This window comes from Phycodurus eques, chromosome 13 (assembly GCF_024500275.1).
Source record: "Phycodurus eques isolate BA_2022a chromosome 13, UOR_Pequ_1.1, whole genome shotgun sequence".
NCBI lineage: Eukaryota > Metazoa > Chordata > Actinopteri > Syngnathiformes > Syngnathidae > Phycodurus > Phycodurus eques.
This window is the reverse complement of record NC_084537.1, coordinates 7,407,768-7,431,052: the sequence shown is the minus strand read 5'-3', so window position 1 is coordinate 7,431,052 and position 23,285 is coordinate 7,407,768. Positions and strand designations below refer to the sequence as shown.

Sequence of the window (23,285 nt, the reverse complement as noted above, 5' to 3'; positions counted from 1 at the left end):
AAACATTCTCGAACCGCCACTGGTGAAGGATAATTTGTGTTTGTCTAGAACCTTTTTTTATTGTTCCTTGGTGCTTAAATCTTCTTAATTAAACTTGAGAATGAAATGCAACTTGTGTGTGCATACACAACATCGGAACTGTGTATTTGACTCATTACAGTGATTACAGCAAGCAAAGAGCATTGATGACACACTGCCGGATGCATGCTGTATATACTAAGTACTGCGCATGCAATACTGCATTTTTTGTTTCACATCTACTGTTCATCATTTTGTCTTTGCTCATCCTTTGAAGATTTTACTGCAAGGTGAATCGAAAAAATTTGTTCATCAGAAATTCATAATTATCATTTGAGCAAATAATACTACTGACTATTGTGCAGTGTCACCCCTATCCATAACTTCACATAAGCAGTCACTTTTTAAACACGTGGGAGTGAATTTTTAAAAATGTAATTTTCCACCTTGCCTAAAGTCAATATTACTTTCTCATTTTGTCCATAATACCCTGGGAGAAATGGAGAAAAAAAGATGGTAAATATTACTCCGCAGAACTGTAACTGTTTAATTTCCCCAGAATATCAGCAATAACAAGTTTTTTTCAGTATGAGTCACCCAAAAAGGAGGGAGCTGATTTACATTTATTTATGTGGTGGGGGAATGAGTGTATTATCTCAAGTGTGCATTTATGCATGCACATGCACACACAAATCTCCCCCCAAAAAAACTGCTAATTTGTGTATTTTACTATGTGTTTGTTTACCCTGAATCCATCATCATTGTCGTCCTCATGTGCTGAGCTGGACGGAGATGGCGTAGCTGATTTACTTCCAGGAGGAGATGGAGAATTGTGGGTAACAGAGTTCCCACTGAGTCCCAGCTGGGATTGGTTGATAGTGGACAACTGACTCGCTTGGGTCATGCCTGACGGATTTTTGGGTCCGAGCGCCGCTTCAATGGGCTGTTGGCTGCTGGTAAACCGAGAATCAGAGTTTACCATCTGCTGCATCTGTTTGAAGATAAGAAGTAAAAAGGGTGCTTAACTGTGGCAAATTTCAAGTTTCGAGTTTGACTTTGTGACGTTTTTACATTGACTCAGAAAACTACAGTACACTCCTCCTACTGTCTGAAGTGCTTTAGATCCTCAATCAAAATTCTCTTGAAAGTGCACATAATCAAAATAACAATTTATGATTCATGATAAAATTTTGCAACTGGGGATCAGAATTGTTTGATTATTTTTCGTGGACATGCCACACGTCTGGTTCATATGGTGCAATCATAACTACACAGTAGAAACATTTAAAATGGCGTACTCCAGCCCCATCCACTACAATGTTTGAATGCCAAACTAGGGGCTGGTCATGCCCTTGGACAGAGAGCCAATGGCAACAAAAAGTTAAACAAGACACATAAATGACATTATTGATTAAAGGACAAATGCAGTTGTAGATTTTTGCTGCACTTTCATGAACTAAATATGAAATATGTCAACAAATAGTGCCGTCTGGTTGAGCATGGCCCCTAATGCAGATTCACTATTAGTCTGCAATAATTAAAATTGATAGAAGAAATCAAATTGCCATTGTGTCCGTGTGCGGATTTAACTTTGTGTCTGCGCTCCAAGGCCCTATTCAACTGTTGGTGCCTCAGTCCTTTTTTAACTGCCTTGACTTGTGCACCACGTGGAAGATGTGGCGAAATATGGAAACACCAAAGAGGTGTGATTCATTGACAACGTAGGCTGTGTGGAAATCAATGCAGCCCTATGGGTGGGCACAAGCCAGTGCAAACTGTAGGCCGGTCCCAAGCCCGGATAAATGCAGAGGGTTGCGTCAGGAAGGGCATCCGGCTTAAAACTTTGCCAAACAAATATGAGCGTTGATCCAAAGAATTCCATACCGGATCGGCCGTGGCCCGGGTTAACAACATCCGCCACCGCCGCAGTCAACCTGCAGGGCGCCGGTGGAAATTCCGCTACTGTGGGTCGAAGTCGAAGAAGAAGAAGAGGTGGAAAGTGGATTCTTCGGCAGAAAGAGGAGAGGAAAGCACAGCGCCTAGAACTGAATGTGGGGGCTTTGAATTTTGGGACTATGACAGGAAAATCTCGGGAGTTGGTTGACATGATGATTAGGAGAAAGGTTGATATATTGCATGTCCAGGAGAGCAGGTGGAAAGGCAGTAAGGCTAGAAGTTTAGGGGCAGGGTTTAAATTATTTTACCATGGTGTAGCTGGGAAGAGAAATGGAGTCGGGGTTATTTTAAAAGAAGAATTGGCTAAGAATGTCTTGGAGATGAAAAGAATATCAGATCGAGTGATGAGGCTGAAACTTGAAATTGAGGGTGTTATGTATAGAAGCGAAAGGAATACATTGAGATGCGACATAGGGCAAAGGTAGAGGTGGCAAAGGCCAAACAAGAGACATATGATGACATGTATGCCAAGTTGGACACTAAAGAAGGAGAAAAGGATCTATACAGGTTGGCCAGACAGTGGGATAGAGATGGGAAGGATGTGCAGCAGGTTAGGGTGATTAAGAATAGAGATGAAAATATGTTGACTGGTGCCAGTAGTGTGCTAGATAGATGGAAAGAATACTTTGAGGAGTTGATGAATGAGGAAAGGGAGAGTAGAAGAAGCAAGTGTGGAGGACCAGAGAGTGGCAATGATTAGTAAGGGGGAAGTTAGAAACTACAAAGGCAGTTGGTCCTGATGACATTCCTGTGGAGGCATGGAAGCATCTAGGAGAGGTGGCTGTGGAGTTTTTGACCAGCTAATTCAATATAATTCTAGCGCGTGAGAAGATGCCTGAGGAATTGAGGAAAGGTGTGCTGGTGCCAAATTTTAAGCAGAGCTGTGGGAACTTTAGAGGAATAAAGTTGTTGAGCCACACAATGAAGTTACGGGAAAGAGTAGTGGAGGCTAGACTCAGGACAGAAGTGAGTATTTGCGAACAACAGTATGGTTTCATGTCTAGAAAGAGTACCACAGATATTTGCCTTAAGGACCTTGATGAAAAAGTACAGAGAAGGTCAGAAGGAGCTACATTGTGTCTTTGTAGATCTAGAGAAAGCCTATGACAGTGTACCCAGAGAGGAACTGTGGTACTGCATGTGGAAGTCTGGAGTGACAGATAAGTATGTTAGAATAATACAGGACATGTACGAGGGCAGCAGAACAGCGGTGAGGTGTGCTGTAGGTGTGACAGAGGAATTTAAGGTGGAGGTGCGACTGCATCAGGGATCAGCCCTGAGCCCCTCCCTGTTTGCAGTGGTGATGGATAGGTTGACAGATGAGGTTAGACTGGAATCTCCGTGGACCATGATGTTTGCAGATGACATTGTGATCTGCAGTGAACGCAGGGAACAGGTGGGGTAACAGATAGAAAGATGGAGGCATGCACTGGAAAGCAGAGGAATGAAGATTAGCCGAAGTAAGACAGAATATATGTGCATGAATGAGAGGGGTGGTGGGGGAAGAGTGGGGCTACAGGGAGAAGAGATAGCAAGGGTGGAGGACTTTATTTACTTGGGGTCAGCCGTCCGGAGCAATGGTGAGTGTGGTCAGGAAGTGAAGAAACGGGTCCAAGGAGGTTGGAACGGGTGGAGGAAGGCGTCAGGTGTGTTATGTGACAGAAGAGTCTCTGCTAGGATGAAGGGCAAAGTTTATAAGACAGTGGTGAGAGAAGGTTGATGGATGTCATGAGGGAAGACATGAGGGCAGTTGGTGTTCGAGAGAAGGATGCAGGAGACTTGCAGGCTTACATGGAAAAGGATGACGCGCTGTGGAGACCCCTAAAGGGACAAGCCCAAAGGAAAAGAAGAAGGCTGTGTGGAAATCCTGGAACAAAATCTGTGTAAAAGATATGGAACTACATTTGAAAGCTGCTTATGTAGCTGATGTACTGTAGTGTTTAGTCGGCCAGTCGGGACTTGCAGGACGGTTCAGCTACACTTCCACATTGAAGGAGAGCATGCTTTTTAAATTTTGTATGACATAAATCAAATGAAAGTAATTTAAACAGAATACTGTGCTTATGACCGAATGCATGTTTGGACATCCATCAAAAAAAAAAAAAAAGTGGGTGTGCCTATCGTGCTAGATAAGGGGTCCCCTACCTATTTTATGCCACTGACCAACTGTTATTTCACCTAGACATATTTAATGGACTGGCATTGAAATCTTGTGGTCACATTTTTTTTTTCTTTGCAAAAACTCCAAAGGCTTTTCCTTTAACACTGGCCGTTACTTTCATTTACCGCATACAAGATGCTATCTCTCTAGCAACCCCTGCCATGTATATTATATACGGTGTACTGTAATGTATTGTGTGTAATATACATAGAATGAGAATTTTATAGAATCTTTAGTTCTGACTCTCTCCATACATTCAATAGCTTTCTGGATGTCTCTTTTACGATAATTTCTCTTTTACAATAAAAATAATTTAAAAAATTGTACGTGTGGTGTACATTCTGCACCCAAACGTCAACTGGAATATAATGTTTAACCTTCCTAGGCCACTTGACACACTACAGCCTCTAAATATGCAGAAGACCAGATTTGACAGGGAACCCCCACATTTTATAGCAGTAAATGACAGACTTGAGTAGATGGAAGAATCTGGCCAGACAGAAAAGCGCACAACTGTGCTCCTTTGACCTCTTACCCAGATGAGAGAATATAAGGAAGGAAAGGGAAAGCTAGTCAAAGGTACCATCAAACACTTCAGATAGGTAAACAACAAGATCATTCAAGAAATCTCATGCATACAATTTAAATCGGGACGAATTTACATGCAATTCAATAACTGATGTAACTAACTGCTGATATGACTTTAAAAAAAAAAGAAAATTAAATGGGAAAACACCCACAAAGTGCAACATATATTGTATGCATAATATAGAATGGCAATATACTGACTGAATAGAAGGACAAAATACTATTGAAGCTACATCAAATGTAGCTCATCGTGACCTCTCAAACAGAAACTAATGACATCTGAGGTAACCATGGCAACAGGCAAAGCAAGTGAGAAAATAAGCTCCATATAAAGTCATTTATTTCATCAGTTAATGGTAATGCGCAGGTACGTCAATATAGTTTTATTACCCTCCAGAGAAGTAGCTATAATTACTCCCCGTGCAATGTATCCAGGTCCTTTATAATTTGTTTGAATTCTATTTACATGGGTTAGTACACTTTTACTACCCCACCTTTGTGAAGACAGTCATGTTTTACTGCGCAGTGTTGTCTTTCAAAACAACTGTTTCCCCAGAGACGGTGAATCTAATAATAAATCTTGACAACAAAGGAATAAAATGTCAGCGCGTCTGAACTCATTTATACAAAATAGACCATTTTCGCCACAGCCATTTTGACAATAAATTGAAAGAAGAGTGTTCATAAAAGGTAGTAACGATATTAATCAGTCCACGATAAAGCACTTAATGATGCCGAGACAAATAGGTGGTGGCCTCATAAATTCGTTTGTCACTGTACTTAATAACTGTGCCATAACAATTTAGTATTCTTACGTCATCAGTGCATTACATTTTCTGCCCATTTCTAAGGAAAGCAAAAGTTATGGTAGCTAACGTCCGGTGGAACCTTGACACCTCATTTCACATATATTCAGATGGCAGTTGCTCGATGCATACGTTCACAGTTTCCTCTTAGAACGCATCACCTAATAGCGGATGCGGTCTGGTGTGCTGTCCCCCTCGTGGGAACACATTACCAGAACCTGATTACCGGCTGCGGTCTCTGAATGCAGACGTGGTATTTACAATGTAGATGGAACGGCAAGTGTCAGTGGTCTAACAAGGGAGAAGGCATCATAATGATGCATTTGCGAGCCAAGATGTAGAAAAAAATATTAATAGTGGTTTGGCATTTGGTCGGTTGAGACTCTACCTTTGCCTAAATACCCTTTAACGCTCCATTTAATCCATTTTGATGATTATTTGTTTGTTGTCATTTTGTCAAACATACACAAAATATTCTAAACATATACTGTGTACAGGTCCAAATGTACTTGGACAGTGAGAGTTGTTAGGTGTTTGCCTTTATTTACCACCAAAGGGATTTTGAAATGGTGATAATGGTAACATTGAGAGATTACAGCCATTTCATGTACAGTACCTCAGTCTTCAGGGGCACACAACAAGTTGTTTGGACCTGACTGTAGATAAAAAAAAGTCAGTTTGTTTTTAACTTTTTTACAAGGCTAACCTTTACCCTGGTTGTCTAAATAAGAAACAGGAGAGCGAAGATTGTTTTGTTTTGGATTCATCACGAAACGTTCGGCGGTCATATGAGAATCTGGTTTTTGTGGGGTTGCGGTACTGTACTGTTTATTTTTAAAAAAGGATATATGCAGTGTTGCCTTAAGATAGAAGTTTAATTTGTTCCATGACCACAATCATAACTCAAAACACTAGTATCGCAAATCATCTTTACCCACTGAGATTAATGGAAATGCCATTAATACATTTCAGCCTCTGTCCAACAACAACATTTTTTGTAATGTATTTCTAAATAAGAAAAATAGCACTCTATAATATATATAATATTGTACTACACTACATACAGTATTTTGACGGAAGTCAGCTGGGATAGGCTCCAGCATCCCGCGACCCTAACCAGGATAAGCGGTGTTGACAATGGATGGATGGACAACATACAGTAATATAACATATATACATACATTAATAACGATTAGTGCATCATAATTAATTCATTGATGCTTCTTCTGGTGTGTGTGACTTGGCCACCAGGCGGCAGTACAATACAGTCAGGTTTCACTCAACTACTGTAAGTGACTTAGTAATCAGCAGGAATATTAGTCGTTTTTCGCAGAAGATAAAGAATGTATGCTTGTGCATATTGTTATGTTGACTGTCTACATGTTGCTGCACTGCTTTTTTTTTTTTTGCTCAAATATACTAATGTGAATGTGAGTGCGACTGGTTGTTTGTTTCTATGTGCCCCACGATTGACTGATGACCAGTTCAGGGTGTACCCCGCCTCCTGCCCGATGATAGCTGGGATAGGCTCCAGCACGCCCGCGACCTGCGTGAGGAGTAGCGGCTCAGAAAATGGGTGGATGGATATAAAAGTGTTATAACACCTCCACAAAGATGATATTCTTTAGCCCGTCTAATAGGTCTATGGCATTTCCCATTATGTGTTAACATTAGGCTAGCAGACTTAAAGGCAAATTTATGTGGTTGTATTAAATACATAACATGTAATTCTCTTTTTCATGTTTACTTTGACAGTAAACTTTAACTATGAGTGGCATGAAACAGTTTGAAGGCCCTAACTGAAGATTTGTTCACTATGCAAAACTGCAGCTAACCTGTAAAATGAGCTGTGGTGAGTTCACTGCCACAATACAGCGCTCGTTATTCAATTCAGTTTTGTGCCCAAGTCAACGTAAAAAATTCTGGATGCTCTGTACTCAACCTCAGCTTATTGGGTCATTACAGTATTCTTTTTTACAACCTGTATGTATGTGCATGTGCGTATCTGTATCCTCGTGGACAAGCAGCGGGCGGGTTTGATTTTATATTTTTAATTAATGTAAAGCGCTTTGTGTTGCATTTTTCTGTATGAAAAGCGCTTACAAATAAAGTTTGATTCATTGATGGATAACTTGAGTCAAAATCTCAAAATGAAATACGATAAAAGAAAAGTGTATTCAATTTGCATGTCATTATCAGAAACATACTGACACTGATCGATCATTTACTGGAGTAAAGGTTAATGGAGTGCAATGTAAATAAAATTGTGGGGTTCCATTTGTTTTGTTTAAAAATGTATTTAAATAGATGGGCTGACGAATGAGAGTGACCATGAACTGATCTTTAGGTTGATAGTTTGCTCTTCCTTCTTCTTTCCATGTCTCAAAATGCCCTTGAGCTTCTCCCAATTTGCAGGTCAGAATCTTGCATCGGAGCTCTGCGGTATGTAAGTGTGAATGTGAGGTACAGTAATCATTAACAATATGTCAAAACCCTTTCAAAGAGCAACTGGGATCTCAATATGGTCAGGCCTACCTTCTTAGTTCTATTGGAAACACACATACAGTACACACAATCTCTATACCACTCTCTCCACCCCGATTAGGCTGAGCCAGGCATAGTTGCTAGGCAACCATAAATCATGGACCGGCAATAAATGTATAGGAATATGGAAATATAAAAGCGAGAACTGAAAGAAAGATGCAAAAAGGAAGAGCCTGAGATAAATAGTCATGGGAAAAAGTTTCAAGCCAATAAAAAAAAAAATAATAATAATTTGCACACTCAAAAGGTGAGACAGATTAGTGCCACTGAACTGCAAATGAATAATGAAAAATGAAAGAAAGGAGAGAAAACATCATCTTGTAACCTAATTTAAGAGTGGGCTGAACTTATTTTACCATTTTAAAAAAGGGTTGTGAGAAAGGATTTATATCTAGTGCCATTACAACTGTGGAGGCCTACTATTGTAAAACATTTTTTCATGTTGTCACATCACATTTGTAGACATGCAGTATACTAGTGTGTAAGTAAAAGTAATTAAATGGCAAGCTGAGAGAGATTCGGTTGGTCTGCAGTTGTTATGCTCAACTAGGGTAAACAGAGGAACTCTTGATATCAAGCAGATCATGTCTAAATGACATTACAAATGTAAAAAATAATTCAGCAGTGTACTTTATAATATAAACATTTTAAAACGATAAATGCGGTCTTACCCTTAGCTTTGATGACGTGATGGATGCATAGAATATACGTGAGTGGAGAGCGATGGTTACTGAAGTCGAGTCAACTTTAAGCATTGCACTTTCTGGCATTTTTAACTGTCATACAAGTGTAAATAGAAGAAAAAGATTTTTTTCCCCCCGATTCTTAGAACTTGTTGGTTTGCTTGCCTGTCAAGTCCCGTTTAGATTCCTCTTAGAGGCAAATGACAGACGAAGAAAAATAAGTATATTTTTGTTCTGAATGTTTCCAACATGGCGTGAATACCGTAGTTCAATATAAAAACATCGCGCATAGGATATAACCCACTTTCATTCACGTATATAATTTAGGGATGGTCGCGTATTGATACCAGGTATCGATATCGGGCTCATACCGGCCTTATTTCTAGGTATCTAGGTACTCGCAAAGGCTGCCGATACCAGCCACTGATATTTAAGGCAAAAAAATCTGACATTGAGTCAGTCCTCCTTGCCACTAGTTGGCGCTACACTGTGGAGATTTGATACATTGGTGAATCATAATGTGCGTCAAAAAAAACTATTTGTTCACAATTATATGTTACTGGGTTATTTGAAATTGTATATATCAAAAGTACAAGTGGTATCAAAATTGGTATCGTATCGGTGAGTATTCAAGAGTGTATTCACGTACTGGTATCGGCCTGAAAAAAAGTCGTATTGAACATCCTTAATATCGTTATTTTGGGGTATTGTGTTAGCTCTGTTGCTAGACTATTGTAGCGTACGAGACGTAACAGAACAACAGTCGCTTTTCTATTGCGTTATCCTTGTGCCTCACTCTCCAGGCATGACCAATCAACCCCTGATTAATAGTTGGATTGAGTAGGTTAATTGACAACTCTAAGCTGCCCGTAGGTGTGAATGTGACTGAGAATGTTTGTTTGTTTGTATGTGTCCTGTGATTGGCTGGCAACCGGTTCAGGGTGTACCCCGCCTCCTGCCCGATGATAGCTGATAGCCCGCGACCCACGTGAGGAGAAGCGGCTAAGAAAATGGATGGGGATATATATATATATATATATCAATCACTCACCCGGTGAGAATCAGATCAATAAGCAGTATAGAAAATTGAATCAGAATTGCTACATTCTTATCAATTCCCATCCCAAGTGTACTCCCCCTTAATAGAGAGCCATCATTACTTGTACTTCATACCTCCATCCATTTCTGAGCCACTTATACTCACGAGGGTAGCAGGCATGCTGGAGCCTATCCCAGCTGTCATTGGGCAGAAGGCGGGGTAAACGCTGAACTGGTTGCCAGCCAATCGCAGGGCACATACACACAGACAACCATTCGCACTGACATTCACACCTACGGGAAATTTAGACTCTCTAATTTATGCATGTTTTTGGGATGTGGGAGGAAACCGGAGTGCCCGGAGAAAGCCCACGCAGGCACGGGGAGAACATGCAAACTCCACACAGTGGGGGCCGGGGATTGAACCCGGGTCCTCAGAACTGTGAGGCTGACGCTCTAACCAGTCGGCCACCGTGCCGCCACTTCATACCTTTAACTTAAAAAAAAGCAACTCCCACTTCCCAGTGTAAATATAAAAAGTTATTTTCTTATTAATGTCAAGTTATTGTGGACTTGACCATATTATACTGAGCAGAGAGGTGTGTCCCACGTCTGGTACCCTTCTCCCTATATGACATCACGCACAAAAAAAATCATTAAGATGCTCACTATGCTGAAGTCTCATAAGATTTTCTGATATATTAAGGTCTCGGGTGAACATTATTGTGATGAAATATAGAGATGACATACTGTATAATGTACATTGATAAAAGATTCTGCCCTAATGTCCTACTTCTATTTCAGTTCTTGGTACATCTAATATAGAGACTGAGACAGCAGACGGAGACGGAAAGTTTAAGACTGACAGGTGAGAAAGTTTCCTTTTTGCAAAGGATGGGAGAAATCTTTTACAGACCCCCACACATGCCTCAGTTTCAATGACAGCTAAACTTCTTATTTCACACATCTCACAGTCACAGTGAAAAACACCTATTTCAATTGACTGTCAAATTTAAACTGCATATTGTTAAAATTCAGTATAAACCTTTCTTCCTATGAGGGTAGTTGGTAAGATGATATATTACCCTAAAACTATTTCATTTAGCATTGCAGTGGGTACGGAAAGTTTTCAGACCCCCTTAAATTTTTCATTCTTTGTTATATTGCAGCCATTTGCTAAAAACATTTAAGTTTTCCCACATTAATGTACACACAGCACCCCATATTGACAGAAAAAAATCGAATTGTTTAAATTTTTGCAGATTTATTAAAAAAGAATAAACAAATGTCACACAGCTATAAGTATTCAGACCCTTTGCTCAGTTTTTAGTAGAAGCACCTAAGCTAATACAGCCATGAGTCTTTTTGGGAATGATGCAACAGGTTTTTCACACCTGGATTTGGGGATCCTCTGCCATTCCTCTTTGGAGATCCTCTCCACTTCTGTCAGGTTGGATGGTGAACGTTGGTGGACAGCCATTTTCAGGTTTTTCCAGCGATGCTCAATTGGGTTTAAGTCAGGGCTCTGGCTGGCCATTAGAAAACAGTCACGGAGTTGTTCTGAAGGCACTCCTTTGGTATTTCAGCTGTGTGATTGGGGTCATTGTCTTGTTGGAAGGTGAACCTGCAGCCCAGTCTGCGGTTCTGAGCACTCTGGAGAAGGTTTTCGTCCAGGATATCCCTGTACTTGGCTGCATTCATTCAGTCGTCCTGTCCCTGCAGCTGGAAAACACCCCCACAGGATGATGCTGCCACCACCATGCTTCACTCTTGGGACTGTATTGGACAGGTGATGAGCAGTGCCTGGTTTTCTCCACACATGCCACTTAGAATTATGGCCAACAAATTCTATCTTGGTCTCATCAGACCAGAGAATCTTATTTCTCACCATCTTGGAGTCCTTCAGGTGGTTTTTTAGCCCCAACTGGTGGAGGGCTGCAGTGATGGTTGACTTTCTAGAACGTTCTCCCATCTCCCGACTGGATCTCTGGAGCTCAGCCAGTGATCTTTGGGTTCTTCTTTACCTCTCTCACCAAGGCTCTTCTCCCCCGGTTGCTCAGTTGGGCCGCATGGCCAGCTCTAGGAAGGGTTCTGGTTACCCCAAACGTCTTCCATGTAGGATTATGGAGGCCACTGTGCTCTTACGAACCTTAAGTGCAGCAGAAATGTTTTTGTAACCTTGGCCAGATCTGTGCCCTGCCACAATTCTGTCTCTGAGCTCTTCAGGCAGTTCCTCTGACCTCATGATTCTCATTTGCTCTGACATGCACTGTGAGCTGTAAGGTCTTATATAGACAGGGATGTGGCTTTCCTCATCAAGTCCATCAGTATAATCAAACACAGCTGGACTCCAATGAAGTTGTAGAACCATCTCAAGGATGATCAGAAGAAATGGACAGCACCCGAGTTCAATATACGAGTGTTACAGCATTTTTTAATAAATCAGCATAAATTTCAACAATAAATGTTTTTTTCTGTCAATATGGGGTGCTGTGTGTACATTAATGAGGAAAAAAATCAACTTCAATGATTTTAACAAATGGCTGCAATATAACAGAGAGTGAAAAATTTAAGGGGGTCTGAAAACTTTCCGTTCCCACTGTATATCTTATAAGATATGTTTGAGAAATGTTCCAGCACCCTGTGACCCTAACCAGGATAAGCGGTGATGGAATGGATGGAAGTTTTAAATTAAAACAAAAATGCCATTTTTAAGTGTGAATTATTTTGTCCCACTCACCACAGATAGAGTACTGGTCATGGTTGACCCGTCTGGGCTGAATGTACCCCCATCTTGGCTCAGTATAGGCGCTCCATCCTGACTGGCAGGCATTCCCGCCAGATTCATACCCTGTAGCTGGTAGGGGTGGTGTGACGTTGAGCTGGTGTTGGTATCCAGAGGGGGATAGGGTCCAGTTGAGGAATCGTGGGGCAGATGCGGGGGCATCATGTGGTCTGGCAAAGTAGGGGGAGTGATGGATGGAATGTTGTAGTCATCATCACCCAAACCTCCCATTGAATAAGACTGAAGATAAGGGAATAGAGCAAATATTAATCCAAATCTTTCCGCTATACATTCCAAATAGTTTTACAATCCACTTGTAAAAATATTAAGACATTCCCACAACCACAACCCTCATAAATTAATTAACCTGTACTATACATGCCAGTCCTGTAGGAGGCAGTGTAACTGTGTAACATAGCATTGAAATTACAAGCACAAAAATCATTTTTAATGACATAAATGCAAATCATTTTGCCAATAGAGCATGAACAATTCAGTGATCTGCTCATGAATGTCTATTTAGCTGAATACAAACAAACCGATGTGGATTTTTTTTAAAGTCGATGCTAATTCTGATATTTGGCAGCTTCTCGAACATTTGACTATTTTACAATACATGGTCTTTTAGTATTTGTTTAACGTTACAACAGAGAGGAATTTTCAAGTGCAAAATATGCAAAAGATGTAGGCCAAAAATCTGTGCAGTATATAAGCAACATAATGAGTGAAGTTACAGGCAAACCATTATGTATGGGCAGCCGTGGCCCAATGGTTAAGATCATCGCCTGCCACCGGGCGCTTCAGCTTGCTGATGGGTAAAATGCAGAGAACAAATTTCGTGTGCATGCATGCATGTTCATTACAATCAAAGGTGATTCTTCTTCTTCTTCTCCTTCTATACACAATGCCTTTGAATCTTCATTTCCATTTCCGGTAGCCGTTTTTCCTTTCCTTTCCGGAGCAAGGAACAAAGCTACAACAATGGCGATCGTGGAACAGTGTCTGCTAGAACAAATGGACCTAGATGACCAGATGATACGTTTAATTATGCTGCAAAATCGATCAAGAAAGCGGCGGCGGCATGTGTAATCAAGGGGAAAGCTGAGTACGTCATTACAGCATGTGACTAAAATGGACCAATCACGAGAGATTATCTCCGCGGCATTTTACGTGCAGCAACAATTTTTTGCGTGTGTGCGTCAAGTGATGCAGAGGGGCCGCGCGGCCCAATGCGTCGGTCACGTGATACAATGTGGGCGTTGTCGGGAGTATAAAGAGCCCTTGAGCGTTAGCCAACGGGACGTAACCTCAGAGTCCGCAGCTCACGAGACTATGTGAACAAAGTCAGTGTTTTATGCAGTGGATTTTCCTGTGCTGTTAGGGAAACTTGTCATTTCATGCATATGAGAGTGAGTGTTACCAGCAGGAGATTGATGGCATCGATAGCATGAGACGACTAAGCACAGGTGCGTGCCGCACGGAAGCCCAGCTTGAAGCACTCCAACGCGGACACAGGGGCTACACTCATCGTCGGAGAGCACTCCGGAAATCGGGGAGTTCGAGAAGAATAAAAATCCACCCGAATGTAAAAGAAAAACAACTTAATATCCAAGTGGACCCAATACGTCCACTTTTTGAGTGTTGTGGCTCTGTACGCAATGAAAAACAGCACTGGCCAGCCAGCCACTGACTGGGTGCACATTGTATTGTTTACAATGGGAGGAATCCATTTCAACATTTTCAACACCGCTTATCCTGGTTAGGGTCGCGGGGCGCTAGAGCCTATCCCAGATGACTTCGGCGAAAGGCGGACGTCACCCTTAACTGGTCGCCAGTCAGTCGCCGGGCACATATAGACACAGACAACCATTCGCACTCACATTCACGCTGTCGCTGAGCGGGAACTGAACCCACGCTGCCCGCACCACTACACCATCAGTGAGTTGGGAGAAATCTAATTCAGTCAAATACAAGAATACTTCACACTAAAAGCTTGAATTAAAAATCTTGAAAGCTTGAAATACAGAGTAATAAGTATGAGTAAAGTGTGTATAAATATAAACATAATTAATATAGTCATGAAAAAAAACAGATACTTGTTTCTTCAGTTTCTTGTTCATTTATAAAGCTAGGTGCAACTCCAGGTACATTCGTTTGGACAAATATAATGATGACAACGAAAATAGCTCATAAGAGTTTAATATATTGTAACGCATTTCACAAACATGCTTGGTAGGTTAACTGAAGACTCTAAATTGCCCATAGGTGTGAATGCGAGTGCGAATAGTTGTTTGTTTATATGTGCCCTGCGATTGGCTGGCGACCAGTTCAGGGTGTACCCCGCCTCTCGCCAGAAGTCATCTGAGATAGGCTGCAGCACACCCGCGCGACCCTAGTGAGGATAAGCGGTTCAGAAAATGGATGGATGGATGTTTGTCTGAATTCATTATCTTTGTCTTATGTTCTAATGCACAGGTGTCAAACTCAAGGCCCGGGGACCAGATCAGGCACTCCACTTCATGCTATGCAGCCTGCAAAAGCAAATCATGCGCGTCGATGATGTTAAGAGACATTGCAACCATTATTTGTTACCAAACCCGCTTTTAAAACAAACTGAAGATAAGTTGAGCAGACAATTTTCATTAACTTCTTAGGTCAACACTAGTTATCAATCCATGTTGTGTCTTTGTAATAATATAAAGTAATTAAGTAGACATTTATATGGTTTCCCAATCATAACGACCCTCTGAGAGAGACCATAACTATGATGTCGCCCGCGATATAAATGTGTTTGACACCCGTGTTCTAATGTGTAAAAAAAAAAAAAAGAAAATGACAAAAATCGGCCAATTTTTGCATCTTTGAAAATGGCTAATATCGTCCAATTAAATTGGCCAGCCAATTAATCGGTCAGGCCCTAACACAAACATATGAGAAGTTGGTCCCTCTCGACTACACATTTACAACTATCACGTATGTATTTGCCACATCCAAAATTGTAAAAGAAGCCCACTAATTTAAGAACAACATTGCCTATATTTTTTCCCAAGAGCAAAAACATTACCAGTATAAGTTGAAAGCTTGAAAAAAACAATTTAAGATTCAGAAGATGTATTAACTGAAACTTGAGGGGGGAGGGGGAAGCACCACCTTTTCATTACCCCCACGCACATGCTTTTGTCAGCAAAACTAATTTTGTCAAGGATGTGGCTTTAATCTTATGATTGATACTAAAGCCACGTCTTTTTTTCATTGGCGACTTATCAAATAACAGAAAATAAACATTTAAAATGGATTCTCATGATAGAAATGTATTTGTTCTTCCTTTCAATCCAGTGCAAATAGTCAGGTTTAGGAAAGGTTGCAGAACTTAGATGAACACGGGGAGCATTGGTTCTTTGGTTTACATCATGACAGAATTGAAAAGAGAGAAAATAGAAAAGAGAGAAAATAGAAATTGCATATGGGAAAAGAGACTTCAGTGTGATGAAGGATTACTGTCAGAAACAATAACAAGTGGGATTTAAATACTGCCCATTGTCATTACAACAGTGTGTTCTACACTGTATCTTTGTGCTGTGTCTCATATTTCTTTCTTTCTCCCAGTAATTATCACTAACGATATTGCCACCCTTGAATCAAAGACTTGTGAACAAACAATCACACTAATTTATATGTACAAACTCAGTCACACCCAAGGGAATAGCTTGTGTATAAAAAGAAAATACATCAAAGTTGTGATATGCTGAAAGAGAACTACATAGGCTTAATTATTCCGTGAGCTACGACACGAGTGAAATGGAGTGAGAGAATTGTGCAAGAGAAGAGTGAGAGACATGAGGGCTAAAAGAAAGAGGCAGCATTTGAGAAGCCTTCTCATACTAATCTGACTGAGGAGATCTTTTATAGAGACTGACAGCTTTTCCGCTTGGCTAGCCACACCAGTCTCTCCCCTCTCGTACTCTTTTACTCCTCATCTCGCACCATCCATCTCCTTCCACCCCTCGTTGGCTCTCTTGCTCTTCTAATCTCCTCCATGATTTCTCTTTCATCTCGCTCACGCTTTCGCCAACCCAAATAAAATTGTAGCCTAGTAGGCCTTAGTGTTCATCAAATAGGAGGTTTTATTTTTTGTATGTAAAGCATGTTTAATATTCTCCACTGTAACATTATGTACTTTGAACATTAACACTGTGCTTAAATAAAAAAAAAAACTGTACTTAATTAATCACTCAATTAAAATGTATTGCAGGAAAAAGTTAGATAATAATTTTACCTAAATACATTTTCAAAAACAACCATTTATCCATCCATCCATTTTCCAGACTGCTTATCCTCACGAGGGTTGCGGGCGTGCTGGAGCCTTTCCCAGCTATCTTTAGGCGAGAGGCTGGGTACACCCGGAACTGGTCGCCAGCCAATAGCAGGGCACATTGAAACACAACCATTCGCACTCACATTCACACCTACGGGCAATTTAGAGTCTTCAATTAACCTACCATGCATTTTTTGGATATGTGGGAGGAAACCCGAGTACCCGGAGAAAACCCACACAGGCACGAGGAGAACATGCTGAACTGGTTGCCAGCCAATCACAGGGCACATACAAACAAACAACCATGCGCACTCACATTCACACCTACGGGCAATTTAGAATCTCCAATGAATGCATGTTTTTGGGATATGGGAGGAAACCGGAGTGCCCGGAGAAAACCCACGCAGGCACGGGGAGAACATGCAAACTCCACACAGGCGGAGCCGGGGATTGAGCCCGGGTCCTCAGAACTGTGAGGCTAACGCTCTAACCAGTCGGTCACCGTGCCGCCTCATTTTAATCTAATGAAATGAAAATTAAAAAAGAAATGATACACCATTACGTAATTACATTACAAAATATATGTAATTGTAATTCATTAAATCCATTAAATTACGGGGAGAAAGTGTGTAATTAAATTGAAATTAAAGTTACATTTGAAAAATAGCTTGTCACTGATGGCGTAGTGGTACATTTGCCTGACTTCGGTGCAGACAGCCTTTCACCCAAACTCAGCTGGGATAGGCTCCAGCACCCCGCAACCCTGAACACGATAAGCAGTGTTGAGAATGGATACATTTTTTCATGTCACTTCCTCTTTCTAAAGACAATGTCTGTGATTAGCTCTCTTTGGCCATGTGTCATTCTGCCGTAGTCTCAAACATTACATACTGCGTTTGTCTAAATTGTGCACATTTGTCATTTGGTCAGTATGGTATGGTATTTAGAAGAAGAAGAAGAAGAATCATCTTTTATTGTCACGAACATGCGTGCATGCACACGAAATTTGTTCTCTGCATTTAACCCATCACAGTGAACACATACACGTTAGTGGAACACACTGGAACAGGGGGCAGCTGAAGCGCCCAGGGAGCATTTCAGGGTATCAGTGTCTTGCTCAAGGTCCACATGCTGTACACATATAATGCAACAAACACATGTTTTATGATGTATTTACTAATTTATTCTGTTATCAGTTTATTATTTGTGTAAAGAACAAATATGAGGTAATTCTAAAATAATTATCTATGGTTTTAATCAACTTTTTGATAAAACATCTAAGGGTTTTGTTGGTGCATTCATTTAACATTAAGAAAAGTATTCAAAATATAATTAATATAATTATAATTAAGTCTCAGCGCCCTTTGCACAATGGTCATTGCACCGGACTATTGCAATATTAGTCGTTCGAACTGCTCTAAGTGCTAGAGGACTCTGCATCTTTTTGCACAATTGTTTTTTGTCATTGTCTTTATGTCCCCAAAGTGTTCTGTAAATTGACTGTTTGTTGTACTAGAGCGGCTCCAACTACCGGAGACAAATTCCTTGTGTGTTTTGGACATACTTGGCAAATAAAGATGATTCTGATTCTGATTCTGATTAAATGTAATTTGTTATACTACTTTGAGAACATTTAGAAAAGTAATCAAAATGTAATCAAATGTAATTAGTTATATTACTTTGAGAGAATAATTGAAATAATTACACTACTATTACATTTTCATCAGGGTTACCGTAATTTCTCGTGTATAATGCACACCCATGTATAATACGCACCCCCAAAGTTGACCTCAAATTCTGGAAAACACTTCTACCTCTGTATAATGCATTTTTCCAATGCATGATTTTGCTTCTACCCATATGATGAAAACATGATGTATTATATGTATTTTGTTCACTTTTAAGCACTTTATTTGACCAAGTAAAACTGTCTTTTTATTTACTTGCTCTTATTTTGAAATTCACAGCCCTACTTTTATTTAGTAAATTAGAAAACACACATTTGTGCTCATGTTTGATTACCCAGGCAGAATTTGTAAGATGTGTACAGTTCTTTCAAGAAAACAAGAAGGACCAGGCAAAACACATTTAATTTTATTTTAATGGGATTCAAATTAAACTGTCAAGCAGTGGTAGTTTTTTTCATTTTCCCCTCTACTCAAATATAATGGGCACTATTGATGTTTGACAATTTTTTGGGGGGAAAAAATGTGTATTATACATATTATAAATTGCGGTAATTATAACAACTACATTTCCAAAGTAATCTTCACTGACTATTACCATATATTCTTATCTGAATAAGCTACTTCTGTAATTGCATAGATTTATATATTTCCGAATAAATATATTACCATTTTATATTTTGAGGTCAAGGAATCTCCTTACTATAGCAATGTAATTCATGTTTGAATGGTGAATGAAAGAGAAGAGGAGCATCTCAGGTATTTTCTTCCCAGTTAATGCCAGTAAACTGAAAGTCTATACAAAACAGAAAGACTAGAATGGAGGTGGAGTGGAGAAAAACCTTTGTTCGCTAGTTCCAACTACTTCATGGTTCATGGGAGGTGACGTGACACTCCATAGAGGTGGATGGTTACTTGACACTAATGCAATTCTCAAACTTTTCTTTTGCAAATAAGAGTGTACAACATGTCTGGGGGTGTTGGCATGACCAGCGCGGGCCGAATAGAGCTGTTACTTCAACAGTTGAATATGCGTCAAGCGTCACTGACAGCACTGACACATCTATTCCTCTGGGGTGGTGACTGTCATGGTTTTGATGCTCAGATATTAATCTTTCCTAAACTTGTCAGTCTGGTCACACATCAGTTCAACTACTTTGATAAGTTTCTACTTTCCTCTTTTCACTCCCCTTCCTCCTTTCCATGTCATTTTGGAGCTTGAAAGCCCTGCGATGTGGTTCAGGTCCTTACAAACCAACAAATCCAGCTGTGGGGAACTTTTAAAAACTATTGGAGCTCAGAGAGCTGCATAAATTAGACTTTTTCTCTGTCTGTCTGTCTGTCCTGTTTGTTCGATCAGTTCTTCATGTTCTGCATAAATTACAGCCCCTTGTCTCTCTCCTCTTCCATTCATGCTAACACAAAAGCCTGTGCTGGGAGCTTCTAGAAAGACTAATGTAGTCAGGATTAAGTCCTTTTGCTTATGTTGTGTCCCATTATTTGCACATTATTTCCCACAACACCATGTTTTCAGAACCAGAAAGCATTTACAAATGCTACATTTCAACTGTTTTAACCATCTGCACAAAAATGCAGAGTATTTGCACAGTTGTAGATCTGCTCATGTACATTTTGGTGTTTAAAAGAGTCAAATAAAAATTGTCCATCTGGTTTTGTTAGTGTGTCCCATCCTCGAGGGAATATACTTTATTTTAAACTGATGCTAAAGGCTGATTAGCCTCAGGGTGGACCTCAAAGTATTCTTTGAAGCTCAACAAAATTGTTTGTGCATAGAGACGCTGTGTTTGATGAAAGCCTGACTGACATGTCTTTCATTTTATTGTCAACACCATTCTCTGCTGTCAAATAATATGTTTGAGGTAAACTACAGGCTACAAACAGGAAACTCATGAGCGTGTGCATGAGGAAAGAAAAGAAAAGAGGGTGATTGATTTCTTGCAAGCATGATGCAAAAACAAGCGATGGGCAAAATAACTGATCAATTAATTGATTGCTGGGTTGAATTATGACAATTGTGTGGATTAAGTGCATCATGAAGCAATTGAGGCAAATGGAGTGCCCTACAGGTTTTACTAGACCTACTGCTACAAATATGACTTTGTTCAACAAAACAGTGGCATGGAAGAAGGACATAAGAACTTTCAGAGTGCAACCCTACACAATGATGGAAAATAAAAACCAGTGTTCACCCAGGCTGCCCAAATTACCACAAGGAAGCCAAATTAGCTGCCCTGCGATTGGCTGGCAACCAGTTCAGGGTGTACAACTTTTGACAAATACAACTGTGTATTAAACAGCACAGAACACCGCTTGGTGGAAACTGGGCCTCACGCATACTGATCTGTTATTTAAGCGACGTGATATCGAAAGCACTGACTGCGCACAAAGTCACAGATACAGTGTTCTGTAAATTGACTGTCTGTTGTACTAGAGCGGCTCCAACTACCGGAGACAAATTCCTTGTGTGTTTTGGACATACCTGGCAAATAAAGATGATTCTGATTCTGATATTTGAACAGAACTGGTGCAACAACACATGTAGACAGACAATATAACAATACTCACAAACATATCATTTATCCTCTGCGAAAAAACGTCTAATATGAGTCATTTAGTTATGAAACTCTTTTTCATTTGTGTCTGTATGGCTGTATTATACTGCAACCCGTTTGCCAAGGTGCACACACCAGAAGGAGCAGAAGTGCTGGAACAGATTAATGTCATTTCCATTTATTTCCATTCATTGCAATGGGGAAAGATCGTCTGATCATTCAAGTGCTTTGACGTACAAATAACACTTGTAAGTTGAGGCACCACTGTAAACAGGATTGAGAAACATGTTACACCTGTTATTTGCAACCGTAGACTGAGAGGTAAAGCAAAAGATAATACACTTGCACAGTGAAATGTATGTAAATATATATCATATCTGTTTTCAATTATATATTTGTGACATATTTCTGTAGTAGAAATTTAAGGATTCCCTCTTCATATGTTACGGTTAGGGTTAGACAGTGACTATCATGAACACGTTTTTTTCATTGAATATCATGATATTGGTTTGTGTGGGCGCGTGGGCGTGTGTGCGTGTGTGTGTGTGTGTGTGTGTGTGTGTGTGTGTGTGTGTGTGTGTGTGCAATCACCCAAGGCAGACGGTGCGTGTCGTGCATGTGCGTGTCCCTCCTCCAGTGTTGCGAGGCAGGGTTGGGAGGTGTCACTTTGTTGAGGGGCTGAGGGGGCTGCGGCACACGAAACTGTGGGAGTCACAGAGACAAACAAAAGGTTCAGATGGGGCAGAACAAGGTGAGAGGTCAAATAAAGGTCAAATAAAAATGCCAAGGAGGATAGCAAGGACAAAGCGAAGAAAAAGGAGAAAAAGAGGTATGCACAACATGCCCTTATTCCCATCAACACACAAGCTTAGTATTCTGTACTCACTTGAATCTTCAGGTTTGGGTTAATTAGCGGTAATTACTGAATTTTGTTTACAGACAGAAAAGACCGTTTTCAGCCTATTTATACCTTAATTAATGTATAGTCACATGTGGAACCGCAGCGTGAGAGCAACTGAAATATTTTTTATTAATATTTTTTGAAGGAGAAATGTAATGTTTTTGGAAATGGGTTGATTCAGTCTCATGCACTGCTTACAGTGTATAGCCATCCATCCATCCATCCATTTTCTGAGCCGCTTCTCCTCACTAGGGTCGCGGGCGTGCTGGAGCCTATCCCAGCTATCATCGGGCAGGAGGCGGGGTACACCCTGAACCGGTTGCCAGCCAATCGCAGGGCACATAGAAACAAACAACCATTCGCACTCAAATTCATACCTACGGGCAATTTAGAGTTGTCAATTAACCTAGCACGCATGTTTTTGGGATGTGGGAGGAAAGTACCCGGAGAAAACCCACGTAGGCACGGGGAGAACATGCAAACTCCATCCACACAGGCGGGGCCTGGGAATGAACTAAATTCCATATGGATATGTTTATTGAACAAATATCATATGATGTTATCTTTGACAGTGCAAGTCATACAGAAACACAGACAGTATATTATTCCCAGACTATAATTTTTATGAGTTCTTCTGATGTTTGCACCACCAGGAGGTTCATGTTTATGGTTATAAATAATATGGATGACAGTCCATGAAAGTTTCATACACAGTGGAAAAAAATAGTCTATACACTCCTGTTCAAATGCCAGGTTTTTGTGATATCTAAAATATAGCATAATTACTAGAATAAAGCTAGAATTTTGACAATAAAAAGTACTGTCATGAGAATAAATGACTGTGTAAATGTGTAATGTGTAAATTCCCATAAACAAAGATAAGATAAAAACTGCCAGGCTGCTGTCTTTCTCTAGAGACCTCCAATATATTGATTGCATAATATAATTTCCTAATATTTGATTAATAAAAAGCACTTTGTTAAATGATTGAACAAACCCAATTTCACTTTCGATTACTCTAATTTCTAGTTCTTTCTCAGCAGACACAGATGTCACATTAAGTGCTGGTAATGATGATGATGTGCCAAAATATTGAGAGTTGTTTTTCATTGTCTGTGATATTAAAAATGGAACTTACAGATGAAACAGTATGAACTTTGCCAAAATTATCATGTTATCAGTATTGCAAAACTGTTAACATAAATATTTTGTTAAAGCATAACAGATACATG

The 23,285-nt window shown here is 40.2% G+C and overlaps 1 protein-coding gene across 5 annotated transcripts in view; it reads right to left on the bottom strand.

Annotated features, from left to right (window-relative positions):
* The window catches only part of tox (thymocyte selection-associated high mobility group box), a 67,925-nt gene that overhangs the window by 14,775 nt on the left and 29,865 nt on the right, over window positions 1-23,285 (bottom strand). For 2 of the 5 annotated variants that reach the window (XM_061694266.1, XM_061694267.1), the window contains exons 3-5: window positions 21,744-21,854; window positions 12,535-12,819; window positions 764-1,009 (exon numbers count right to left, since the gene is read on the bottom strand). In XM_061694266.1, the coding sequence (XP_061550250.1) occupies window positions 764-1,009; window positions 12,535-12,819; window positions 21,744-21,854 (642 nt within the window). Of the gene's footprint in view, window positions 1-763; window positions 1,010-12,534; window positions 12,820-13,999; window positions 14,596-21,743; window positions 21,855-23,285 lie in introns of those variants that run through there. The other 3 variants (XM_061694271.1, XM_061694270.1, XM_061694269.1) reach the window with 3 other exon arrangements.